This window comes from Stenella coeruleoalba (assembly GCF_951394435.1).
Source record: "Stenella coeruleoalba genome assembly, chromosome: 11".
NCBI lineage: Eukaryota > Metazoa > Chordata > Mammalia > Artiodactyla > Delphinidae > Stenella > Stenella coeruleoalba.
In genome coordinates, this window is record NC_137157.1 from 11,736,099 (window position 1) to 11,752,802 (window position 16,704).

The 16,704-nt window shown below is 50.3% G+C and overlaps 1 protein-coding gene across 1 annotated transcript in view; it reads left to right on the forward strand.

The window, feature by feature from the left end:
• MYH9 (myosin heavy chain 9) overlaps positions 1–2,811 on the forward strand; it is a 92,666-nt gene extending 89,855 nt beyond the window's left edge. The window contains exon 41 of the mRNA XM_079937549.1: positions 1,263–2,811. Coding sequence (XP_079793675.1) covers positions 1,263–1,380 — 118 coding nt within the window. The 3' untranslated portion in view covers positions 1,381–2,811. The remainder of the gene's footprint in view (positions 1–1,262) is intronic.
• The last annotated feature ends 13,893 nt before the right edge of the window (positions 2,812–16,704 follow it).

Below are 16,704 nucleotides of genomic sequence, written 5' to 3' on the forward strand. Positions count from 1 at the left end.
CTTCACAGGACCCTTTCTCCTTCAAAAAGTTAGTTTGTCCTGAAGAGCAGAATTTGGAAAATGAGGCTCCTATAAACTCAGTCACCTTTCTCAGCTAGATGTCAACGAGCGAGGTGCTTAATGACGCCGAGAAAGTGCCGCTCAGAGAGCCCTTCCTCGTCCTCCTTGCCTCCTGGGCTGTAGCCCGGCCTTTTTTTTTTTTTTTCTTAAACTTACTTATTTATTTATTTATGGCCGTGCCGGGTCTTTGTTGCTGTGCGCGGGCTTTCTCTAGTTGTGGTGCGCGGGCTTTTCATTGCGGTGGCTTCTCTTGTTGCAGAGCACGGGCTCTAGGCACGTGGGCTCAGTAGTTGTGGCACGTGGGCTCAGTAGTTGTGGCGCACGGGCTTAATTGCTCCGCGGCCTGTGGGATCTTCCCGGACCAGGGATCAAACCCGTGTCCTCTACATTGGTAGGTGGATTCTCAACCACTGTGCCACCAGGGAGGTCCTAGCCCTGCCTTTTAAATAAACTCTCCGGGTGATTTCTTCCCGTCCTGCCTGAAGAGTCTGTTCCTGTCGCAGCGCTAAACCTGATGAGAACGTTTTCAGGTTTTGTCAACTAGAAGTTGCTTGAGGCAACCGGCCGGTCTCTGGCGCAGCTTTAGGCGCCGGGTGAATACGGGCATCTTCTAGCTCTGAACCAATGGAAAGGGCTGCTTGGCAATTCTCAAAGGAACGTCACATTCGGGCAGCATGAAATGGTTGCGGCAGAGGGTCTTCTTGGTCCAGATTCTCACTGCTTACCTCCTTTTCCCAGGGGTCGTTTTTTAAAGCATAAAAGCAACAAGAGCAGACAGTCTGGTCAGTGTGTGAGACCGCTTTTCTTAGCGGAGACCGGAAGGAGACGCCTGTCTTTGTGCGCTGTACACAGTCATTGTGTGTCTGTTGGTTTCGCCTGTTTGGTACTCAGTGTGGTCAGAGGGTGGCATTTTGCAGGGGCAGCTTCATCTGCTCTTGTGCCTCCCCGCTTTGAATCAGCCCCCATTACCTGACGGATTTTTGCTAGTGTTTTGGGTGAAAGTGGGAAGCTTCAGGCCGGGGGGGCAGGAGGGGACAGCCCTCCTGTCCCCGCTGGAGGCTGTGTCCCCGGAGGCCCCCCTCCCGCCGTTGCTTCTCCCCGTGGGATGTCAGGAGCTAGTTTCCTCTAAAGATCACTTTGAAACACATGAGCTGTACTGCGGCCGCCTGGCCAGCACTGCTGACCGCTGCCTCTGCCCCCAGGCGTGGGGACCTGCCGTTTGTCGTGCCCCGCCGAATGGCCCGGAAAGGTGCCGGCGACTGCTCGGACGAGGAGGTGGACGGCAAAGCCGACGCGGCTGAGGCCAAAGCTGCCGAGTAACAACCTCTTCTTCTGCTGCCCGAGACGGACGACAGCACCGACTCCACTTCCCCTTCCCAGCCCCTGCAGCACCCCTCCTCCCTCCTGGGACTGCTGTGACCGTGACCCCACCTCGTCCCCCCAGGCCAGGGGACCTCAGGCCTCACCTCCCCGCCCATCCCGCCAGGCCTCCTTGAAGGGCTTCCGGCTTCCTCTGCTGCAGCCTGCTCCCCTCCCACCCTCCTCCCACCGCCCCCCGGAATCTAATACCAAAGAGTCAGGGTCCTGGGCCCTGGCCCGGGAACAGAGCGACCAGCAGTATCCCCCCCACCCCTTCCCTTGCCGAAAAGCACAAGATGGTGAGGTGAGGAGGGCGGGCCTCCGGGGATGGGCAAGAGAGTTTTCTACGAATCTATTTTTCTTCAGACTAAGGAGTTTTGCTAGCCCGACGCCCCAGAAGAGTTGTCACCTTCCCCCGCCTCTGCCACCCTCTCCCTTCTTTGCTGTTGGCAATCACACGCGGTGACCTCACACCCTCTGCCCCAGCGGCCCCCCCACTCCCGTGGGCTCTGGGTGGTCCGGCATGAGCAGGCCCAGGGGGTCCACTTCTGTGCAGGGCACGGGAAGCTGGCGTGGGGAAGGAGGGGCGTTCCTCCCCACCCCTGCCGGGCAGCGCCACCACCACCTTCCTGATTCTGAAATGTCTCAAGTGCAATGATGACCCCTTTCCCTCCTTTGCCGAGGGCAGCCCACCCCTGCTGCAGCAGGGCTTCTGGGCTGAGAAGACAGGGCCCAGGGGCCAAGCTGGAGAGGCCAGCAGTGGCCTCTCCCAACACTCTTGGGGACCAAATATATTTAATGGTTAAGGGACGTGTCCCGAGCCTGACAGCCAGAGCAGTGGAAAGGGCCAGGTGATCTCGAACCTACTCCAGGACTGGGGCCCGAGGGTAGCTGACCTGCACCGTTGACTCAGTATAATTCAAGACTCTGCCATCTGCACAGATATTTTTAAAAGAAAAAAAAAGTTGTCTTTTCTCCCTCTAACTGTAATAAATGGTAAAATTCCAAGTCTTTATCACTGCCTTTCCTTTGGAACCACGTCTAGAAGAGAGTAGCTTGTCCTACACTGGTCTGCACTGGTGGCTGATCCCTGTATTCCTAACTGTTTTGTATATGCTGCATTTAGACTTACTTATGGCAAAAAAGGCATTTTTTTTTTTAAGGAAACAAACTCTCAAGAAATCATGAAGATATATAAAAGCTACATATGCCTAAAAAGCTCTGAATTCAGGTCCCAGTTGCTGTCACAAAGGAGTGAACAGAACTCCCACCCCTGCCCTTTTTTTATATAATGGAAGTGCCTTAGCATGGTTGCAGCCGCCACCACTACAGTGAGCTGGTTTACAGATGTTTTCCACTGAGCATCACAATAAAGACAACCTTGTGCTACGAGCCATGTGTCTGGGGTGTCTCTGCGCCGGAGCAGGTGGCCTAGAAGGGACTGTACCTGGGCCACCTAGAAGGGACTGTGCCTGGGCCACCTAGAAGGGACTGTGCCTGGGCCACCTAGAAGGGACTGTGCCTGGGCCACCTAGAAGGGACTGTACCTGGGCCACCTAGAAGGGACTGTGCCTGGGCCACCTAGAGGGGACTGTACCTGGGCCACCTAGAAGGGACTGTACCTGGGCCACCTAGAAGGGACTGTGCCTGGGCCACCTAGAAGGGACTGTGCCTGGGCCACCTAGAAGGGACTGTACCTGGGCCACCTAGAAGGGACTGTGCCTGGGCCACCTAGAAGGGACTGTACCTGGGCCACCTAGAAGGGACTGTGCTTTGCTTCTGCAGCAGGCACCTACTTTGTGCAATTTCTGGAAGCTTCCAGGAATGCAGCTCGGCTGGGGCACAGGCTCCAGTAGGGAGTGACAGTCACGCAGAAAGGCAGGCTGGCCAGATTCAAGGATGCTAAGAGTGTCTCATAAATCTTGGTTCCTTTCAGTTACTGAGTACCTACTATGTGATGGACACTGAGCTGGCCTGGGGGATAGAGATACAAGGCCCAGGCGCTGACTTCCAGAAGCTTTCTTAGTCATCAGACGATGCAAAGCCTGCCCTATGGAGTTTCATCCCAGGTACCATAGAAGGGGGAAGGAGGGAGTCGGTGCTGAGGCCTGTGGGTACTGGGGCAGGGGCTCTTCACAGGACTGTCAGAGCCTTTGTTCCTCCCTTCATGCTTTGAACAAAGGCTGAGCATAGACCAGGCCCCTTGCCAAGCACTGGGAGTGCGAGGGCAGGGGAGACAGATGTCCCTGCAGTTGCAGGCAGGAGGGGGGCAGGCAAAGGCTCTCCTTAGAGAAGGGGTTTGGTGCCCACTTGATTCAAGGTGTGGACTCAGGCAGCAGGTCTGCATGTGGGCCCTCGGGGCCACTGTGTGGCTGGCCCGATTGCTAAGGAGAGTTGCAGGCTCCTAGACGGGGCACCCACCAGGCCTCCAGCAGCCGACCCATCCAGCCTCCGAGCAGGTGCACTTTCGGGCCCTGGGAAGGGAGCTGCAGGAGCTGATGGGAGAGGCAGGTGGGCGCCAGCGCTGGAGCCTGGGGTGCTGCTTCCCTTAGAGGTTCTGGGCGGGGGCCTTCCTCGCTGCTCCCAGCTTGCGGTGTCTCCAGCCTTCCTTGGCTTGTGGCCGCATCCCTCCAATCTCTGCCTCTGTCTTTTCGTGGCCTTCTCCCCCTACGCTGCTGTCTCTCTGTGTGTCTCTTATAAGGATGCTAGTCGTTGGATTTAGTGCCCACTTAGATAATCATTGTTGATCTCAAGATGTTTAACTTAAAGGATTTCCAAACACCCTTTTCCACATAAGGTCACATTCACAGGTTGCAGAGATTAGGTCACGGACATACATTTTTTTTTGGGGGGGGGAGCACCCATTGAACCCACTACAGGACCCAACAAATATCGGTTCTCCCCCCTTAAGGTCCTCTGGCTTGACGGTTCACCTTGTGCAGGGGAAGTACTGGACCAGGTGCCAACCTCTGCCCACCAAGGGGGTGCAGCCCCAGGGTTACCTGACCGCCCACCATGCATGAGCATGAGAGCCCAGGGGCTACTGATTCCAAAGGCCCCTGTGGAAGGGAGGGGTCTTTGCTCCGTCTCCAGCTGTCCACGTGCTCTCTGTGGAGGCTAAAGCTTGCTAATGCCCCTCCTCCTCCCAGCCTCTCTCTCATTACTCTTGGTCATCCCTCCTCTCTGCTGGGCCCTGAGGTGGACCGTTCACCCTGGTCCCAGCATGTTCTCACTTCTCCATTTGCGTCCACTGTGCTGTCAACTTTCCCACTGGTCTTCGACTGGTGGCATTAGAGACCTCCTCATCCCTAATTCTGACCAGTTGCTTATTTTTCCAAACAATTCCAAATCTTCCACCCAGACTATGGTTATGAACACAAAAGCTGGCTTCTGCACATGGCCGGCCAGTGTCTGGCACAGTGGTTCTGTGCTGAGAACGTTAATCCTATGTGGTCAGTGCCAGGTCATTGCACAGGGCCATGTATAGGCAAGTGAAACTAGACTAATCACAAAAGAAGAGGGTAGAACTTATCACCTAGATTCCATCTTATTTCTCCTGGGGACCCCAGTGGGCTTTGCCAGTGACACCACTTTGACTTTTGGTATTGGAAGAGTCGGGTTTTTTTGGGTTTTTTTGCAGTCCGCGGGCTTCTCACTGTTGTGGCCTCTCCCGTTGCGGAGCACAGGCTCCAGATGCGCAGGCTCAGCGGCCATGGCTCACGGGCCCAGCCGCTCCGCGGCATGTGGGATCTTCCCGGACCGGGGCACGAGCCCGCGTCCCCTGCGTCGGCAGGCGGACGCTCAACCACTGCGCCACCAGGGAAGCCCGGAAGAGTCAGTTTTTTTAAATTAGTTTATCAGTTAAATCTTGATTACTAATGGAAATGAAAGGGCGGGCATATGGATAATTAAAAATCAATGAACCGATGGAAGGGAGACAAGGTGGTGAAATAGAACGACCTTGAGCTCACTTCCCCTCATGAGCACACCAAAAATCACAACTAACTGCTGAACAACTATCAATAAAAAAGACTGGGATCTACCAAAAAAAGATATTATACATCCAAAGACATAAAGGAGAAACCACAGTGAGACAGTAGAAGGGGTGCACTTGAGATATAATCAAATCCCATCTCACCCAGGTGGGTGACTCACAAACTGGAGAATAATTATGTTGCAGAAGTTCTCCCACAGGAGCGAGAGCTCTGAGCCCCATGCCAGGCTCCCCAGCACAGGGGCCTGTCATTGGGAGGAGGAGCCCCTAGGTAGTTTGGCTTTGAAGGCCAGTGGGGCTTGACTGCAGGAGCTCCACTGGACTGAGGGAAACAGTCTCCACTCTTGGAGGGTGCCCACAAGGTCTGGTGTGCACTGGGACTCAAGGCAAAGACAGTGACTCTATAGGAGCCTGGGCCAGACCTACCTGCTGGTCTTGGAGGGTCTCCTGGGGGAGGTGGGGGCAGCTGTGGTTCTCTCTGGGGTCATAAAATCTGGTGGCGGACATAGCAGGGAGTGTTCACCTACATGAACTCTGGCTGGAGGCAGACATCTTGGGTCCTTGGCCCCGAGACCTGGCCTCACCCCAGTGCTGGGATGCCTTAGGCCAAACAGCAAACAGGGCAGGAATACAGAACCACCTTGTCTTTAGACGGGCTACCTAAGGAATTCCTGAGCCCACAGCCCTCTCTAGACACACCCCTTGATACAGCCCTGCTCACCAGAGGTCCAAGACCCAGCTCCACTCACCAGTGGGCAGGTACCAGCCCCTCCCACCAGGAAGCCTGCACAAGGATCTAGACCAGCCTCACCCACCCAGGGGCAGACACCAGAAGCAAGAAACTACAGTCCTGCAGCCTGTGGAACTGAGTGCACATACACACTCGGAACCTACCCTAGGACCAGCTGGTTCCTGGCCCTTGGGTGATGAGAGGGGAGTATACTGCTGGGACACAGAGGGCATCCCCTATAGAGGGCCACTTCTCCAAGGTCAAGAAACATAACTCACCCACTACATATATAAAAATATAAACAGAAATTTAAACAAAATGAGACAGCAAAGAAATATCTTCCAGATGAAGGAAGAAGATAAAATCCCAGAAGAACTAAGTGACATGGAGATAGGCAATCTACCCAAGAAAAAGTTCAGAGTGATGATCGTATAGATGATCCAAGAACTTGGGAAAAGGATGGATGAGCAGAGTGAGAAGTTACAAGGAATTTTTAGGAAAGATAAAGAACAACCAGAGTTGAAGAATACAATAACTGAAATGAAAAATACACTAGAAGGAATCAATAGCAGAATAAATGAGGCAAAAGAACGAATCGGTAATCTGGAAGACAGAGTGGTAGAAATCACTGCTGTGGAACAGAATAAAGGAAAAAGAATGAAAAGAAATGAGGACCGTTTAAGAGACCTCTGGGACAATGTCAGAGGCACCAACACTTGCATTAGAGGGGTCCCAGAAGGAGAAGAGAGAGAAAGGGCCTCAGAAAATATTTGACGAGATAATAGCTGAAAACTTCCCTAACGTGGGAAAGAAAAGAGTCACCCAAGTTCAGGAAGTGCATAGAGTCCCATACAGGGTTAACCCAGGGAGGAAAACGCTGAGACATGTAGTAATCAAATTGACAAAAATGAAAGACAAAGAGAAAATATTAAAAGCAACAAGGGATAAGCAACAAATAATATACAAGGGAATCCCCATAAGGTTATCAGCTGATTTTTCAGCAGAAACTCTGCAGGCCAGATGGGAGTGGCACAATATATTTAAAGTGATGAAAGGGAAAAACCTACAACCAAGAATACTCTTCCTAGCAAGACTCTCGTTTGGATTTGATGGAGAAATAAAAAGCTTTACAGACAAGCAAAAGCTAAAAGAATTCAGCACCAACAATCCATCTTTACAACAAATGCTAAAGGAACTTTTCTAAGGGAAGAGAAAAGGCCACAACTAGAAACAAGAAAATTATGAATGGAAAAGCTCACCAGTAAAGGCAAACATATATTAAAGGTAGGAAATCATTCACATACAAATATGATATCAAAGCCAGTAATCGTGATAGGAGGAGAGTACAAATGCAGGATATTTAAAATGCATTTGAAATTAAGAGCTCAGCAACTTAAAATGATTTTATGCTATACCAAAACCTCAGGGTAACGACAAACCAAAAATCTATAATAGATATGCACACAAAAAAGGAATCCAAACACAACACTAAAGATAGTTATCAAATCATAAGAGAACAAAAGAGGGAAGAGGAAAAGAAAGACCTATAAAAACAAATCCAAAACAATTAACAAAATGGCAATGAGAACATACATATTGATAGTTACCTTAAATGTAAACAGATTAATTGCTCCAACCAATAGACATAGACTGGCTGAATGGATACAAAAACAAGACCCATATATATGCTGTCTAAAAGAGACCCACTTCAGATCTAGAGACATACAGACTGAAAATGAGGGGATGGAAAAAGGTATTCCATGCAAATGGAAATCAAAAGAAAGCTGGAGGAGCAATACTTATATCAGACAAAATAGACTTTATTTTATTTATTTTAATTTTATTTATTGATTGATTGGCTGTGTCGGGTTTTAGTTGTGGCACACGGGATCTTCGTTGCAGCATGTGGGGTCTTTTGTTGTGGTGCATGGGCTCTTCGTTGTGGCACATGGGCTCTTCGTTGTGGCACACAGGCTTCTCTCTAGTTGTGGCACGCGGGCTTAGTTGCACTGCCGCATGTGGGATCTTAGTTTCTCAACCAGGGTTCGAACCCACATCCCCTGCATTGGAAGGCAGATACTTAACCACTGGACCACCAGGGAAGTCCCAAAATAGACTTTAAAATAAAGACTGTTACAAGAGACAAAGAAGGACACTACATATGATCAAGGGATCAATGCAAGAAGAAGATATAACAATGGTAAATTTATATGCACCCAAGATAGCAGCACCTCAATACATAAGGCAAATGTTATCAGACATAAAAGGAGACATTGACGGTAACACAGTAATAGTGGGGACTTTGAGTCCCCAGTTATGCCAATGGACAGATCATCCAGTGACAGAAAATTCATAAGGAAGCACAGGCCTTAAATGACACATTAGTCCAGATGGACTTAACTGATATTTATAGAGCATTCCATCTGAAAGCAGCAGAATACACATTCTTTTTTTTTTTTTTTTTTTTTTGCTGTACGCGGGCCTCTCACTATTGCGGCCTCTCCCGCTGCGGAGCACAGGCTCCGGACACGCAGGCCCAGCGGCCACGGTTCATGGGCCCAGCCACTCTGCGGCACGTGGGATCCTCCCAGACCGGGGCATGAACCCGTGTCCCCTGCATCGGCAGGCGGACTCTCAACCACTGCGCCACCAGGGAAGCCCAGAACACACATTCTTTTCAGGTGTTCATGCAACTTTCTCCAGGATAGATCACATGCTGGGTCACAAAGCAAGCCTCAGTAAATTTTAGAAAACTGAAATCATATCAAGCATCTTTTCCAACCACAATGCTGTGATATTAGAAATCAACTACAAGAAATAAACTACAAAAAACACAAACATCTGGAAGCTAAACAATATGCTATTAAACAACCAATGGATCATTGAGGACATCAAAGAGGAAATCAAAAAATACCTAGAGACAAATGAAAGTGAAAACACAATGATCCAAAACCTAAGGACACAGCAAAACAGTTCTCAGAGGGAAGTTTATAGCAATACAAATTTACCTCAGGAAACAAGAGACGTCTTAAATAAATAACCTTACACCTAAAGCAGCTACAGAGAGAAGAACAAACAAAACTCCAAGTTAGTAAAAGGAAAGAAATCATAAAGATCGGAGCAGAAATAAATGAAATAGATGCTAAAAAAACAATAGAAAAGTTCAGTGAAACTAAAACCTGGTTCTTGGAAAAGATAAAGAAAATTGATAACCCTTTAGCCAGACTCATCAAGAAAAAAAGGGAGATCAATCAAATCAAAATCAAATTAATAAAGTCAGAAATGAAAAAGGAGAAGTTACAACCAACACCACAGAAATACAAAGGACCGTAAGAGACTACTACAAGCAGCTATATGCCAATAAAATGGACAACCAAGAAGAAATGGACAATTCTTAGAAAGGTATAATCTCCCAAGACTGAACTGGGAAGAAATAGAAAATATGAACAGACCAATTACGAGAACTGAAATTGAATCACTAATTTAAAAATTCCCAACAAACAAAAGTCCAGGACCAGATGGCTTCACAGGTAAATTCAACCAAACATTTAGAGGCACCATAACACCTATCCTTCTGAAACTATTCCAAAAAATTGCAGAGGAAGGAACACTTCCAAACTCACTTTATGAGGCTACCATCATCCTGGAAGCAGACAAAGATAGCACCAAAAAAGAAAATTACAGGTCAATATCACTGATGAACATAGATGCAAAAATCCTCAACAAAAGACTAGCAAATCCAATGATACATTAGAAGGATCATACACCATGATCAAGTGGGATTTATCCCAGGCATGCAAGGATTTTTTAATATCTTCAAATCAATCAGTGTGCTATACCACATCAACAAATTGAAGAATAAAAACCATATGATCATCTCAATAGATGCAGGAAAAGCTTTTGATAAAATTCAACATCCATGTATGATAAAAACTCTTCAGAAAGTGGGCATAAAGGGAAGCTACCTCAACGTAATAAAGGCCATATATGACAAACCCACAGCTAACATCATACTCAATGGTAAAAAGCTGAAAGCGTTTCCTCTAAGATCCAGTCTTAAATGTAAGACCGATACTAGAAAAGTTCTAGATGAAAACATAGGCAGAACAACTCAGACATATATTGCAGCAATATTTTTTGGTTCTGTCTCCTAGAGTAAAGGAAATAAAAACAAAAATAAACAAATGGGACATAATTAAACTTAAAAGATTTTGCACAGCAAAGGAAACCATAAATAAAACAAAAAGACAACCTACAAAATGGGAGAAAATATTTGCAAACGATGGGACCAACAAGGGATTAATTTCCAAAATGTACAAGCAGGTAATACAACTCAATACAAAAAAAAACAAAGAACACAATCAAAAAATGGGCAGAGGATCTAGACATTTCTCCAAAGAAGAAATACAGATGGCCAACAGGCACATGAAAAGATGCTCAACATCACTAATCATCAGAGAAATCAAATCAAAACTACAATGAGGTATCACCTCACATCAGTCAGAATGTCTATCATCAAAAAATCTACAAATAATAAATGCTTGAGGGGGTGTGGAGGTAAAAGAACCCTCCTGCACAGTTGGTGGAAATGTAAATTGGTACAGCCACTATGGAGAACAATATGGAGGTTCCTTAAAAAACTAAAAATAGAGTTACCGTATGATCCTGCAATACCCCTCCTGGGCATATATCTGGAGAAAACTCTAATTTGAAAAGATACATGCACCCCAGTGTTCATTGCAGCACTATTTACAACAGCCAAGACATGGAAGCAACCTAGATGTCCATCGACAGATGAATGGATAAAGATGTGGTATTTATATATGCAATGGAGTATTACTCAGCCATGAAAAAGAATGAAATAATGCCATTTGCATTATTTCATGGATGGACCTAGAGATTATCATACTAAGTGAAGTAAGCCAGACAGAGAAAGAGAAATATCATAGGATATCACTTATATGTGGAATCTAAAAAAAAAGAGAGAGAGATACAAATGAACTTATTTACAAACCAGAAAGAGTCTCACAGACATAGAAAACAAATTTCTGGTTACCAAAGGGGGAGGGGTGTGGAGGGATAAATTAGGAGTTTGGGATTAGCAGATACACACTACTGTACATAAATGACATAAACCACAAGGTCTTACTGTATAGCACAGGGAACTATATTCAATATCTTGTAATAAACTATAATAGAAAAGAAAAAAAAAGAATTTCTGGATGTGCTTGGGGGAGGGTGGGCAGGGGCTTTTCCCAAGAGTCTGTTACAAGTCAGGGCCCCAGGGAGACTCTTCCCCATGGCTTGTAGGGAGCTGACCACTTCCCACCCCCCGCCCCGGGCCCAGCCAGCTCCCTCCAAATTCTACGGCTGGGCCGTTACCCATCAGGCCATCAGTGGCCATGACGGTGATGTTTATTGGTCAATTCGATGTGGTGCTGGCCCCAGGCCTGAAGCCTCACAGCACAGACGCAAAGAAAACCCAAAAGAAAATCTGCCACGTGTGGGAAATTCAAGTGTTCCCTCAGGGCCTCGTCTGCCTGGTCTCGGGAGGTTTCTGCCTGTCTGTTGGCCTTTGTCTAAGCCTCTCTTTTTCTCACACCTCTTTCTACTTCGTCTCTAACGTGCTCTCCCTCTCCTGCTTCTCTGACGCTTTTCTCCTGCCTCTTCCTCTCTGCATCTCATGCTCTCCAATCTTCTGTCACCCTCTGTCTCTGGTTCTCGCCTCTGCCTCTTTTTCTCTTTCTCTCGCAACCCCCTCTGCCTCCCTTCCCCTTTGCCTCCCTTCCCCTTTGCCCTGTCCTTCCTCTTCTCCATGCCTGCCTTCCTCTCTCTCCCCTTCTCCTCTTCCTCCCTCCTTCCTCCCCCATCCCTGCCCCCTCTCCCCAGGAGCTCCTGTGCAGAGACCCAGCCGGCCTCTCTGAGAGACAAGGCTCCCCAGGGGCCCAGCAGGAAATGCAGTTTCCCCTCTGACCCTGTCAGCTGGCCTGGGGGGCTGCAGCATGCCTCCCTCCCGCTCCACTCAGGCAGCCTGTGCAGGCTCCCGGGGCTCAGGAGGGAGGATCTCACTTTTGAGGGGCTCTGAGGACCGCCTTTCCCAGGAGCGTGGAGAGCAGGGAGCTGGGCTGGGGCCGGGGGAGGAGGGGAGGAGAAGCCCAAGTTCACTGAGCACCTCCTGGGTGTTGGCACTGCATCAGGGCCTGGGGGCGGGGGGAGCATCAATGGCTACAGTCCCTTTCCAGGAAGACAGAAGGACCCATAAGGGCAAGGAACTGGGGGGCGGGGTGGCACGAACCAAAGCCTGGGGGCAAAGAGCGGTCTCTGCAGAGCTGGGGCTTCCGGTCCAGCCAGGGGGGGAAGAACCACCCGCACGGGTTTGCGCTGTTCTTAATATATTTTTACATCCGCTGGATGACCCTTAGGAGAGGCGGTGTGGTGGTTAGAAAACGTCCAGGGGTCAGAGTCAGAGGTCTGGCTTCCGATTCAATTTCCACCTTGCTGCCTGCATGACCTTGGACATGTCCCATGACCTCTCCCAGCCTGTTTCTTCATGTATGAAGTAGGTGCAAAAGACCTGCTCACTGCAGTGTTACAGAGTAGATGGGGGGATTAAAGGAGGGGTTATTGGAGAGAGCTCAGAGCCCTGACCCTTGAACCTCGGCCCCGTAGCCACCTCTTCTTTGCCTCCTGGGTACCCTCTGTCCAACTGTGGTGACGGGGCGTGAAATCCCTGCAAAATGTCAAGTGTGTATTTAGCGTCTTTTATAGGCTCTGCTCTGCACCTGCCCCCCTTCCTGATCTCCTAGTTTCATAGAGATCTTTTTTAAAAATTTCTGTTACTGAAGTACAGTGATTCGCAATGTTGCGTTAATTTCTGCTGTGCAGCAAAGTGACTGTTTCATATATGTAGGTACTCACACATAGATCCTCTTTCGTACTCTTTTCCATTACGGTTTATCACGGGACAGTGAACACAGTTCTCTGTGCTGGACAGTAGGACCGTGTTCTTTACCCATTCTCTGTATCACAGTTTGCATCTGCTAATCCCACCCTCCCCCTCCATCCCTCCCCCCCCCCTCCCCTTGACAACCACAAGTCTGTTCTCATAGAGATCTTTTGTAGAGGAGTGGTCCCAGCACAAGCGGCACCAGAACCACCTGGGAACTTGTTAGGGCACTTGTTAGTCAGTTAGTTAGTTAGGCCCCTCCCCAGACTAACTAAAGCAGAAACTCTGGGGTGGGGACCCTAGGTTCTAAGGAGCCCTGCAGGGGCTTCCAATGTTCAGTCAATTTGAGAACCCTGGGATGGAGCATCTTCTCGAGGACCCCCACCTGCAAGGTAGATACGCTAATAGTATCCCCGTGGCACAGGTGAGGTTGTGAGGCTCAGGGAGGTGACTGGCTCACCCAAGGCCACGCAGGTAAGAGGTGGTAGAGCTCAGGCTGCAACCCGAGAAAAGTCAGTGCTCTTTCCACGTCGCCCTGCACCTCCAGCCCTGGACACTTCACAGGACCCAGGGCACAGGTGCTTCCAGGGAAGTTCCACCCAGCCACTCCCAGGGCACTGCCCTGCCCAGGGACCTCTCCCTCTTCACCTGCCATGTGTCACTTGGTGCAGGGCCCTGCATTCGGCTCCAGTCTCAGGGTCTGATAACTAATTTACACTCAAGTAGAAATGGCTGATAATTCCTTCAGGGGTGCCTGCTGCTTTTTAGGGGCTGTTCATGGTAACCAGGAAGAAAGAGAGCTCATGGCAGGGTTCCAGGCTCCTTGTCAGGAACGCGTGTGTGTTTTTGTGGGAGGGCTGTGGACCTCCAAGCACAGGCAGAATGGTGTCAATGGTGTCGTGGAAACAGTACAGGCCCTGCCACAGCTGGGTCATCCCTGCCTAGGAGCCTGGGCAAGCCACTTCATTTCCCTAAACCTTCATTTGCTTACCTGTAAACAGGCAGGATTCCTATCTGGTTCCCTTAGGAGGGTCCATGAGGTAGGCTTTATCAGGTGGCCCTCCCCTCCCCGGATTGCCCTGGCAGGCTGCTGTGAGCAGAGCCCAATCAGGGCAGAGTCACCCCATGTTATAAAGTAGGCAGGTCCCTTTCTGGGACAGCATTTAGTGCCACCCATCTGTGGCAACTGCCAAAGGACTGCCCAGGGTCTGAGTGTCTGGCAATCCCTGCTTCTGGAAGCCTTTTGTGTTGCTGGTCTGAGCTCCAGGAGAGCCCTGGGCTGGGAGTCAGGGCCCTTAATGTCTGCAGGGAGAAGTCATCAGGGAAGGCTTCCTGGAGGAGGTGGTACTGCAAAAGAAAAGTACTCAGAAGTACCTCCCTGCAGACATACATATAGAATGACCCCCCCACCCCACCCCCACACTTCTTTCCTTGCTCTAGTAATCCCCCCCTTTCAGATCTGTCGGGAGGTTTTCATTGCTCCTAGCACAGTGCCTGGCACACCCAATAAATGGGGGTTGAATTCATTTGAATTCCAGTCAATCAGGAGAGGTAAGAGAAAGAGATGAAAGGGGTACCAGCGGCTTTCCAGAGATGGGGGCCACAGCTGGAAGGGGCTCTTTTCCAGGAAGGCCTGCAGATGGCAAACAGCTGGCCGAGGGTGTCTGTGACTCACCCCACTCCCACAGGCTGGTGGATGCTGCAGTCAGGCTGAGACAGGAGTCAAAGGCCTAAAGGAATTTTGATAAGGACAACACAAGCCCTGGAGTATTTCCAGAATGCAGGAGGTTAAGCGTGCGGGGAGCTGGGTCAGGACAAAGCTGGGTCAGGGCAAAACTGCCTGATTATGTTACTTATTTAATTTGTTTGCCTGGATAAAATATTCACGTGGTACAAAATTCAAAAGGTACAAAGAAGGCATCATGAAAAGTCTCCCACTCTCCCATTCCTGTCACCCAGGCCCGCTCCCCAGAGGCAGCCTGTGTTTCCAGTTGCTTCTACAGATATCCTTCCTCTCCTTTTCTCCACTTTTTTTTTTTTTTTTTTTTTTTTTTTTGCGGTACGCGGGCCTCTCACTGTTGTGGCCTCTCCCGTTGCGGAGCACAGGCTCCGGACGCGCAGGCTCAGCGGCCATGGCTCATGGGCCCAGCCGCTCTGCGGCATGTGGGATCTTCCTGGACCAGGGCACGAACCCATGTCCCCTGCATTGGCAGGAGGACTCCCAACCACTGCGTCACCAGGGAAGCCCTGTGTCATTTTTCAGATGAGAAAACTGAATGCTTGTGACAAACCCTCTGCCTGAGACTACTTTCAGTGTACAAGGGCCCAAAGTAGGAACAAACTTCCGGTCCCTGTGCCCAACAAGATGAAGGTCAAACCCTCACGGGTTCCTCCCTTGGCCTTTTATTTTATTTTTTTTGCAGTACACGGGCCTCTCTCTGTTGTGGCCTCTCCCGCTGCGGAGCACAGGCTCCGGATGCGCAGGCTCAGCAGCCATGGCTCACGGGCCCAGCCGCTCCGCGGCATGTGGGATCTTCCCGGACCGGGGCAAGAACCCACGTCCCCTGCATCAGCAGGCGGACTCTCAACCACTGCGCCACCAGGGAAGCCCCCTCCCTTGACCTTTGATGCTCATCGTGACCCTGCCTCAGCCCACCTGTCCCAGCTCATCTCCTGATGTTCTGGCCGCCACCCTAACAGGCCACCCCCTTCCTTGCCTCCACACTTCCCTGCTGGGACACTTTGGGTCAAGTGGAAAAAGTCAGGTAGAAGAACTAGGTCCAAATATCCGTTCTGTTACCTGCTGTGTGACCTTGGGCAAGTCACTTCACCCCTCTGAGTCTCCCTTTCCTCAGCTGTAAAGTGAAGAAAGGTCTAAAGCCTACGTCTCAGCCTAGCGCCTGCCACACTATAGACTAATTAACGTGCGATATTTGAAGGAAGGAAGAGGGGTATTTATTGTGCCCCCAGCGTGACACTGAGGGAGACACTGTGGATAGTGTGGTGAACACGCTGCTTCGCTGGAGATTTTTCTCGAATGGGCTGCGGATGTGGTTAATGGCAGCAGGCGGTGAAGTAACTGGGGCTTTGCAACGTGGGCAGGATTCGCCCCCACCCCCGCAGCGGAGCTGATGACCTTGGGCCAGGAATGAGGGTGAGGAATTACCCTAATGTGACAGCAGAGGAAAGGAGACCTTCCCAATCCGCCCTCCCCCACCTCCCACCCCAGTCATTCAGCTGCAAGTGGTGGGAGCCTGAACTCTCCTTTTACAGGCCACCCTGGCTCTCCCTTGCGTCCCTAGCACTCAGCAGTTGGAGGAGGCGAGGCCGGGGGCCCTCAGAGAAGGCAGTGAAAGGAGAGGCCGTCACAGGCCTCAGGCCGCAGCGAGGCCCAGCCCAGCGGCCCTTGGCAGTAACCCAGCCTCAGGCGTGCCCCTCGGCAGGGAAGGCCTGGCTGGGCCTCTCTCCTGCCACTCTCTGTGGGAGGAAGGGCAGAGCAAACGCGCCCCAGTCTCGCTGGTCCCGCCTGGACTCTCCACCTGCCAGCGCTTCCCAAACCAGCAGCACCTGATGTAAAAGGAGCGGGAGGGCGCGGGGAGGGGAGGAAGGAGCGGG